Genomic DNA, 10,854 nt, shown 5'->3' on the forward strand with positions numbered 1-10,854 from the left:
CAATTATTTAAGAAAATAAGAATCATATTATAAACACCCAATTTTGACCGAGCGTAATTTAGTTGATAAGTAGAATCATTTTTGAAGTAAAAATAGGTGGGAAAATAATTTGAAAATGAATTGGGCCCGTTTGGTCAAACCAGATTAGGATTTCTAACCCTAATCTCACCCTATAAAACCCTAACTTAACAACTGCCAGGCAGAGCTAAAAAAAAATCAAAGGCATATTTTAAAAAAAAGAAGAAAGTAGGAATAGAGAAGAAAAAGGAGCAGCAACCACACTCAAGACAAAAAAAAAAGAACTTAGTTGGTTCTCTTCTCCAACAACTAGCTTGTAAGGTTCCATTTTTTCCCCTCTCTCAATCTTATATGAAATCAATGTTATGAGGCTGTGTTTTTAAGCATATTGATATTGCCATGGAATAAATATGTCTTAGTTTCCATTCTCTTTTTATTTTGGTTTACTGGTATTGAAGAGAGTGAACTATTCTTTCCTGGAGACATTAACGGACATGGTGTGGCCATGAAGCACCGCACCGGCAGGGAACAAAACGGAACCAGACGGTGGTCACGGAGGATCGGGCGTCTCCGGCATCGTCGCCGGCTGGACTGTGCCATCCAGGATTGTTTCTGCCACCAATGGTGGCCATGCTGCCACTGTTAGTGGTTAAGCCGCTGCCACCGGCGGTCCAGCAACCCAAGAAGTGGCAGGAGGGGTTCCCACATTGTAACCCTAAATCCCCAAATTAATTTTGCCCTAATCCCAATTTAATTTTAAAACCTAATTCCTAAAATAATTAAATCATAAACCCCAAATCAATTTCACGCTAAAATTCCCAAACCAATTTCAAAACCCTATCCTCAAAATCACCAATTTCAATTTCCATTTCCTATGTATGCTTTACGTGTTGTGTAGGTTTAGTTTGTTTTTTTGTTTTATTTTTTATTTATTAAAATTCGTTTTTTGTTTACTTATTTATTATATTATTATTTCCGTTTTTTAATTTATTTATTTACTTAATCTATTTGTTTTATTTTCTATTTTATAAATTAGTAATATGTTTAGGTATATAGGTAAATGTAATATAAAATAACTTAATCAAATCAATAATGTGTAGTACACTATGGGACTTGTATCCTATAGTGTTACCTTAAATTGAGATTTTTAAAATTAAATAAATAATGGGTAATGCACTATGAAACTTGTGCCCTGTCGCGTTACCTTAAATTGACATTCTCACAATAAATTAATTAAATCAATGAGAGGTAGTGCACTATGAGACTTGTGCCCTGTCGTGTTACCTTAAATTGACATTTTCAAAATTAAATCAATAAAGGGCAGTGCACTATGAGACTTGCCCCCTGTAGCATGACCCTAAATTGACATTTTCAAAATAACTTAATTAAATCAATGACAAGTAGTGCACTATGAGACTTGTGTATTGTCGCGTTACCTTAAATTGACATTTTCAAAATTAAATCAATAAGGGGTAGTGCATTATGAGACTTGTGCCCTATCGCATTAGCCTAAATTGTCATTCTCAAAATAATATTATTAAATCAATAATGGGTAGTGCACTATGGGACTTGTGCCCTATCACCTTACTTTAAATTGACATTTTTCAAATTAAATCAATAATGGGTAGTGCACTATGTGACTTGTGCTTTGTCGCGTTACCCTAAATTGACATTTTCAAAATAATTTAATTAAATCAATAATGGGTAGTGCACTATGAGACTTGTGCCCTATCACCTTACTTTAAATTCACATTGTCAAAATTAAATCAATAATGGGTAGTGTAATATGGGACTTGTGCCCTGTCTCGTTACCCTAAATTGACATTCTCAAAATAAATTAATTAAATTAATGAGAGGTAGTCCACTATGAGACTTGTGCTCTGTCGTGTTACCTTAAATTGACATTTTCAAAATTAAATCAATAAGGGGTAGTGCACTATGTGACTTGTGGTGACTTGTGCCCTGTCGCGTTACCCTAAGTTGACATTCTCAAAATAACTTAATTAAATCAATGACATGTAATGCACTATGGGACTTGTGCCCTGTCGCGTTACCATAAATTGATATTTTCATAATTAAATTAATAAGGGGTAACGCACTGTGGGACTTGTGCCCTGTCGCGTTACCCTAAATTGACATTCTCAATATAACTTAATTAAATCAATGAGAGATAGTGCACTATGAGACTTATGCCCTGTCGCGTTACCTTGAATTGACATTTTCAAAATTAAATCAATAAGGGGTAGTGCATTATGAGACTTATGCCTTGTCGCGTTACCCTAAATTGACATTCTCAAAATAACTTAATTAAATCAATGAGAGGTAGTGCACTATGGGATTTGTGACCTGTCGCGTTACTTTAAATTGACATTTTCAAAATTAAATCAATAAGGGGTAGTGCACTATGGAACCAGTGCCCTGACGCGTTACCCTAAATTGACATCCTCAAAATAACTTAATTAAATCAATGAGAGGTAGTGCAATATGAGATTGATGCCTTGTCGCATTACCTTAAATTGACATTTTCAAAATTAAATCAATAATGGGTATTGTACTATGAGACTTGTCCCTTGTCGCGTTACCCTATATTGACATTTTCAAAATAACTTAATTAAATCAATGAGAGGTAGTGTACTATGGGACTTGTGCCCTGTCGCATTACCTTAAATTGACATTTTCAAAATTAAATCAATAAGGGGTAGTGCATTATGAGACTTGTGCCTTGTCGCGTTATCCTAAATTGACATTCTCAAAATAACTTAATTAAATCAATGAGAGGTAGTGCAATATGAGATTTGTGACCTGTCGCGTTACCTTAAATTGACATTTTCAAAATTAAATCAATAAGGGGTAGTGCACTATGGAACCAGTGCCCTGACGCGTTACCCTAAATTGACATCCTCAAAATAACTTAATTAAATGAATGAGAGATAGTGCAATATGAGATTGATGCCTTGTCGCATTACCTTAATTTTCAAAATTAAATCAATAATGGGTATTGTACTACGGGACTTGTTCCCTATCGCGTTACCCTAAATTGACATTTTCAAAATAACTTAATTAAATCAATGAGAGGTAGTGCATTGTGGGACTTGTGCCCTGTCGCGTTACCTTAAATTGACATTTTCAAAATTAAATCAATAAAGGGTGGTGCACTATGGGACCAATGCCCTATCACATTATCTTATCCTATTATTTAAAAAACAAAAAATAAATAAGATATATCTACCAATCAACTTTTTTTCTGAAAGAACTACTTAGGCTTGATTTCTCCATTGCAGCTAGAGATACTTAGGAGTAGTTATTTCTGTGTCAGACACAAAAAATAAAAAATGTTTTATTTTGTCTTTCTTTATTTTGATTAATAATGTGAGAGTAAAATTAATATTTTGAATAAATATCCACATAACTGATCTAGGTACCGTTTTTATAATGGGCGGTATGAGGTGTCTAATACCTTTCTCATCTGTAACCGACTCCCGAACTCAATTTCTATTTTTGAGCAAATCAACCATATTTTCAAAAATTGGTTTTTCATGTTTTCCCTCTAAAAAACGTTGATGGCGACTCTACTGCATTTAATTGCATATTTTTCATCGCATCCACGAAAGCGTGGTAGCGATAGCATGGCAACCCTGCTGGGGATTAGCTGAGAGTCTGTCCTTTTAAGATTGATTCTGTGATCTTTAGTTCAATATGTTAATTTTACCATTTCATTGTATTTTTGTCGCCTTTATTTATTACTTATTTGTAAATAACCATTGTACATAGAATTTGTGTTTTATTATCATGTACAGGTTCTGGGGTTATTATTTGCTTTTGTGTATTTGTGTTATCAAGGTTAATTTCGACCGTCTACCGGGCCTATTTACCTATTGTTAGAGATACATTGGTTTATCGTCATTGGGCCTTCATGCACATTTCAGTATTGCGCTAATGTATCACTCAGATTGTTACTAGGTATTATGGATATGACCCCCATGGTGTCTCGTACATCTTCGTGTCTTATTTGTGATATCCAGGTCGTCAACTTCCACTAGTGACGACAGTCCGATGACCAAGATGAAGTCTAGTACCACCAAAATTTTGCATATATGGACATTAGAACTTCATCCTAGGGTTTGACCTTTTAGACTGAACAAACCTTTTAGGATCGAACACCTTTATGTAGGACACGAGAGTATGCAAGTTTTTATTTGTTATTTTATTATTCAGCATAAAGTCAAGTAAACCTCTATCCGCACTCATAAAGTGACTCACCATCACATGAGCCTAAGTGAATTAAGGTATAGTTGCACTTCGATATTCTTGTGCCACGATGGAAGGCTTACAAAAAAAATCATTCCATAACAAACATCCACATGCATATCATACAATCATGCATTTGGTCAAAAAAAAACATGTCGTTATAGCATTTACATGCATATCATGCACTAAAAAAACACATATAAATGGCATTCACATGCATATCATGCACTCAAAAAAATACACACACACACACATATATATATATATATATATATATATATTTTTTTTTTGAGTGCATGATATGCATGTGAATGCCATTTATATGTGTTTTTTTAGTGCATGATATGCATATATATATATAAATGGCATTCATATGCATATCATAATAAAAAAGGGAGAACAAACAAAACACCATATCATGATTGCAAATGAGAAAATTTCTTGCAAAATGCATGTTACTATATCATTCATTTGAAATACATTCATCAGGTCATGCATGCATTGATTACACGTATGTGAAAAAACTAACATCGTCATGTATTTTTTTTAGGATTTGTTACCAACGATGTCTTGTTCTGTACAACCAGAGTCATGGATTCTCAGCTAACTGCTAGTAATGTTATTGTCACGAAAGAGGTGAAGGCAGATTTCAAGATTGTCAGACTAAGTAGCATCAGAGTTATCGCTGAGAAGATTCCCTTTGAAATTCAAGTTGAGTTCCTGGAAGAGTACGGAAGGCTATATGATCTTTTTTTTGTTGACGTCAACGTCGCGACCCTCAATGCACTGACACAATTTTGGAATTGCGACTTAGGAGTTTTCGAGAGGCCTCGCTTAGACACAGTCCCAATGATCGAGGAATACTAGCAGTTACTTCTGACCCAGAGGGGTCATGAGATCTATATTCTGGGGGGTGAAGCTCTAGTCAACGCGATGAGGAAAGTCATGGGGTTAACTCCTGCAGATCGCATGGAGAGGAAAGATAATCAGGGTTGGTTGCAAAATGCTCTAGAGCGACACCTACAGAAATTGATGGATCAAGGAAATTGGACAGCTGTCAAACCTACATTGGCTTTGCTTTTTTATGGGTTGGTCCTATTCCCATCGGTTCCTGATACGGTCGGACTCGAGGCTATGGGGGTTTTCTATAAGGTACACAAGTGGAAGGTCGACCCCGTGCCTACAATCCTGGGAGATACTTTCATAGCCCTCTCCAATTGTCACAGAAAAGGGTTTCATAAGATTCGTTGTTGTGCTCATCTATTGTATGTATGGATCGTCACGCATGTGCACGCCTTTAAATATCAAGCCTTCACCAACTGAATCGCAATGGATTTTAATAGCGTTGTACTCAAAGAACAGACATTGATTTAGTGGAAGACCACTCTTGAGCGTCTCACTCCAAATGAGTATAGGTGGATGTGTTATTGGTGTAAAAAAAAACATGATAATTCGATGTGATTCGTACAATAATGTTCCTCTATTGGGCACAAACGGATGCTACTTCTACACACCAGAATTAGTATTGCGACAACTCGAACGGATGCAGATCAGGCCGAGTGACGAGCCTAGGGGTAAAGTCCGTCTATATGAACATGATGATGAGTTAATAAAGAAGGCTAAGGATGCTTGGGACAATCTCGTCGTTAGAGATGACCAACAACGTGGAACAGCTCGGGTCCACAGCACACCCGAGTATGACAGTTCGAGAGCAACTAGAGTTGGGGAGGTAACCATCTCGCCACCTTTGCCAAGAGAGGAGAACCTATCCTCAAAGGAGAAAGAACTCCAAGATATGATAGAAACCCTGCGGGAGGAGATGAACATTGTCGATGGCAAGAGGCAAGATGCTCAGATCGAAATAATAAGGAGAAACCATGAGACTGAGAAGCTGAAAAAGGAGCTAAAAATAGAAAAGGAGGCATTTGTCCCATCCACTCTAAAAAAGGGCAAAACTAAAGCATCCGTTGAAATCTGTAAGCTGAAAGAGCAATTGGAAGCCCATAGGCGAATCATGGAAATGGACTCTCAAAAAAGGATTGAGTTGAAGGAAGAGTTAAAGAGTTTCAAGAGGGCCATCCATCTTAGAGATGTGAGGATTGCCGAGCTTGAAAGAGATCTCAGATCAAGCCAACAAGAAGTCGTTATGGGACAAGACCAAGTCGTCCATTTGACAGAACGAGTCTCGCATTTGCAAGAGGTGCAGCAAAATATGGACAAGTACCAAGAGGTTGTAGCCAAGGCTAAATGTAAAACAAAATGGTACAAGCGAAGGGCATATGAACTGCAGTCTGAATGCAACAATATGGGGCTCGAGCTCAAGTGGGAGGAAGAGGACAAACAAAAAGAACTTGAGGCTGCCAAAAGAATCACAGAAGAAGTCGAGGGATGCAAAGAAATGTGGAAGCATAGGTCCATATCCATGTTGGGACATTGGGAGACCCTCAGCTACGGTTGGCTCGAAGATTTCGAGTCTGTGTACCAAGGAAGCATAATAGTGGGGGTTAATCTACCGACAAAGGTCAGAGCATTCTTTAACGGCTATCATAACACAACTCAAGGAGTCGGGAATTAGAGGGAATCTGTGGGATGGATAAACCCCGAGCCGAAGGATGAGTCAATATTTATGGAAGAAGACATAGAGGAAGAAGAATCAGAAGAAGAAGAAGATATTATTGTAATAGATAATAATTAGGATGGACTTTTTTTTTTAAATTGTGTAAAAAGGGGAGAGGAAGAGAAACATTGTAATTCCTTCTTCTTCAAAAAAAAAATTAAATAAAAAAAAGAGAGAAAAAAAGTGATGAATAAAGTCCATTTTTATCTTTACCATTCTATAGACTTCCTTGTTATTCAATTCTTTTAAATATGCAAAACTTGGACATCTGGTTAAGAAAAATTCAAGGATCAAGATAACATTACTAACTCGAGGCTAAAAAAATGCAACCATATTATGGAGCCTTCGTGCTCCTTCTATGATTGTCATTAATCGCAATACGATCTAATAGGGTTATAACCTTAGAAAACGATTGCGATATGGTCAACAAGTGTTGTGCAGATAATGCACCGTTGTGTAAAAAGGAATTAACCTCATATAAATCCTAATGAATGATTATTTAATGAATGTTTAAAAAATGCAGGTCTGTAGTTAGAAACCATTGCGCAACTTCGGAGCAACAACTCCAATCTGAGCCACTCATACAACACAAGGTCACGCTCAAGGATGGATGTTGGAAGGAACGTCAGAGAGGAGATTGATGAGGTTAAGGGAAACATGGACGAGTTGGCTCAAGCTCAAAACAAGATGGAAGACACACTGCAAGACATCAAGAACTACCTTGCCCTTCTCGTTGCGAATCAAGGAGGGATGAATGGCGGAGGTCAAGAAGGGGATGATCCCCTAATTGGGGAGGGGTACCGCCCGATAGGGAATGCCCAACATGAGGCAGAAGGCTCCACAAGGCCTCACTTCGAACATTATCAGGCGCCCATTTTTGGTCAACAAGCAAGAGCACCTCCAAAAGTGAATGGCAATCAAATTGGGGAAAATGGTGGAGCTTATGAGGAATGGATGGCAAAGATCGAGGAATAGTTGAAGACCATCCGCGGGACTGATACTTGCGGGTCCCTAAGAATTAAGAAGTTATGCCATTCCGCTAATGTCGTGATCCATAAGGATTTCAGGGTACCCACGGTTCCATCTAGTTGGTTACGCTACAAAGATGGCGATGTAGTCGAAAGAGGACAGTTTCCTCATTTGTTTTTTCCATGAAAGTCTGACTGGTCCAACATTGGAATGGTATCTAGAGTTGAATCTAGGTCGTATCTCTAGGTAGACCGAACATGCTGATTTGGTTATGGATCAATATAAGTTTAATGTGGAGTTTGCCCCGACTCGTGAGCAGTTAGGGGCAATGCAAAAGAAGAAGACGAAGTTGTTCAGGGAATAGGCGATAAGGTAGAGAGGATTGGCAGTCTAGGTTCAACCCATGATGACCATGCCTGAGATGTGCTCGTACTTTATAGGGACCTTAGGAACACCTTATGTTGGGATTATGGCAGGGGTTGCCTACAAAGACTTCCGTGAGCTAATGGACGCCGATGATAGAATAGAGATGTTGGTCAAGGCTGGAAAATTGTCAATTGGCGAAGGGGATGACACTGCTGCTAAAAAGAATTTGCCTATGAAGAAGAAAGAGAATGAGGTAAACCAAGTGCACCACCAACAACAGTGGAGGTCACAATATACCCCCTCCGAGACAAACCCTACATACTAGGTGAACAACGTCCCACGACCCTTCAACTACCCTCCCCTACCTACACAGACCATACCAAACCTTACATCTCCAATCATACGAGCCCCCTTTTCCGCCAAATAAACAACCAAAACCGCAACGGACCCCCAAACACACAAGCTCAACCAAACCGTCGCCAAAACTCATTCTTCCCTAACCTGCCCCATTTTCCAAAGCTAGCCATAACCAATGCCGAGCTTTTCCAACAATTAGTAGCTTGTCACCTAATGGCACCCTACCATGTCCAACCCATTGAATCCAACTTTCCGCCCTGGTACAACGCAAACCAAACCTGCAGCTATCATATGGATGTGGCAGGACACTCCATTGAGGATTGTGATCTCAGTGCCTTACGCTGAGAGTAGCAGAGATGGTGATAACTTCCTACATTGCTTTGAAGTGGTCGAGAATCAGCACCGTCAGGAAAAGGATCACACACATGGAATAAATTAGGTGGTCACTCAAATCATGGTAAAAAATGGGTATAGGGAAGGAAAAGGCTTAGGCATACACCTGCAAGGCTCTCAATCGTTTGTATCAGTCTCCAAAAAGTTTGATAAATTCGGATTGGGATATGATGCTTCGCAAAAAGGAAAGAACAAGTGTCTGGGTCAAAGTAACAAGCATGGTGGGGTGATAGAAGAGCATATCCCTCATATCACTTAATCATTCCCCATGAATGATGGAGTAATCTTGCTAGATGACGTTACTGAGACATACGTCCATCTTTCCATCAACTCTCTAGAGGAAGACAACACACCCGAGGCTAGCAACATCCGTATTGATGAGAACAATACACCCTTGCAAAACTGGCACTCTGAACCATTAGATGGTATAGTTTCATTAAAGTAAATTTCTGATTATGTTGTAATTCTGATTGTGGCTACATCTTCGTTAATTTGTATGGTTATTCATTGTTCAACATTATTAACCTATCTCCCACCATTATCACACTCAATTCCTTACTTTCTTATATTTGAATTTTTATGTTTTGTCTCCCTTTCTATCTCCCAACGCTTCATGAATGAATACATGTACCTAAACATTGTAGAAAATTTACCCAGTAATGCGGTAATTGAAAATCTATTAATTAATTTGCCTGTAGCACTGGATGATGAACCCGTTGAGTCAGAAGAAGAGGAGGATCTGGGGGAATTTTCAAAAATGATGGAGCATGTCGAAAGGGAGTATGTTGTGAACACTAAAGAAGTGGAGTTAATCAACATGGGGACCGAAGAGGATAAAAAGGAGCTAAGAATGGTAGATAACCCGGAACGTGTTGAAATGATAAATCTGTTCCGAGAGTATATGGATGTATTTGCTTGGTCTTATAAGGACATGCCAGGGCTGAATCCTAACACAACGTCACATAAGATCCCCCTATATCCGAGTGCTGACCTAAGAAGCAAAAGTTGAGAAGGATGCATCCAGATATGTCATTGTAGGTAAAAGAAGAGGTCACAAAGCAGTTGGACTCCGGTTTCATAGAAGTGTCTAGGCATACATAATGGTTTGCTAATGTGGTGATGGTACCCAAGAAGGGAGAAAAACTTAGAATGTGTGTGGACTATAGAAATCTTAACAAGGCAAGTTTGAAAGATGATTTTCCCATCCCTCATATTGATGTGTTAGTCGATAGTGCAACCATGAGTCATCGTTTCTCTTTCATGGAAGAATATGCAGGGTATCATCAAATTCTGATGAACGTTGATGACAAGGCTAAAACCACATTTATCACTCCTTGGGGTACCTATTTCTACAGGGTCATGTCTTTTGGACTGAAGAATGCAGGGGCAACATATCAACGTGCTATGGTGGCCCTAGTTCATGATATGATGCACAAAGAGGTGGAGGTGTATGTTGACGATATAATTTCCAAGTCTAAGGAAAGGGACAATCATGTTGCGGTCTTGTGAAAGTTGCTCGACAGACTAAGAAAATATTAGATGAAGTTAAATCCCGATAAGTGTACATTTGGAGCATCTTCAGGGAACATGTTAGGATTTGTCGTCGGTAGGGAAGGCATAAAGGTGGACCCCAAGAAGGTCGAAGTGATACAAAATATGCCAGTTCCAAAAACTAAAAAGGAGGTGAGAAGTTTTCTAGGCAGGCTGAATTATATTGTAAGATTTATTGCCAACCTGACTAGCACATGGGAGCCCATGTTTAAGCTATTAAAGAAGAATCAGCCGAGTGAGTAGGATGCAGATTGCCAAGAGGCTTTCGATAAAATAAAGGCTTACTTGGTAAATCCGCCTGTCTTGGCGCCACCGACGCTAGGACGACCATTGAT

The 10,854-nt window shown here is 38.6% G+C and overlaps 2 protein-coding genes across 2 annotated transcripts; both read left to right on the forward strand.

Annotated features, from left to right (window-relative positions):
• Positions 1-256: 256 nt before the first annotated feature.
• LOC109339671 (myosin-16-like) lies at positions 257-9,514 on the forward strand. Its single transcript, XM_019577153.1, has 2 exons — positions 257-334; positions 4,817-9,514. Exon 2 carries the CDS (start codon positions 5,672-5,674, stop codon positions 6,839-6,841), a length of 1,170 nt encoding a protein of 389 aa, XP_019432698.1. The 5' UTR covers positions 257-334; positions 4,817-5,671; the 3' UTR covers positions 6,842-9,514.
• A 603-nt stretch (positions 9,515-10,117) lies between these two features.
• On the forward strand, positions 10,118-10,477 carry LOC109339672 (RNA-directed DNA polymerase homolog). Its single transcript, XM_019577154.1, has one exon. It carries the CDS (start codon positions 10,118-10,120, stop codon positions 10,475-10,477), a length of 360 nt encoding a protein of 119 aa, XP_019432699.1.
• Positions 10,478-10,854: the final 377 nt, after the last annotated feature.

This window comes from Lupinus angustifolius, unplaced genomic scaffold, assembly GCF_001865875.1.
Source record: "Lupinus angustifolius cultivar Tanjil unplaced genomic scaffold, LupAngTanjil_v1.0 Scaffold_88_45, whole genome shotgun sequence".
In the NCBI taxonomy this organism is placed as follows: domain Eukaryota; kingdom Viridiplantae; phylum Streptophyta; class Magnoliopsida; order Fabales; family Fabaceae; genus Lupinus; species Lupinus angustifolius.

Excerpts from the sequence above, each read along its gene's own strand:
- LOC109339671 (XM_019577153.1), top strand. The coding sequence starts at position 5,672 with ATGAGTATAGGTGGATGTGTTATTGGTGTAAAAAAAAACATGATAATT.
- LOC109339672 (XM_019577154.1), top strand. The coding sequence starts at position 10,118 with ATGTGTGTGGACTATAGAAATCTTAACAAGGCAAGTTTGAAAGATGAT.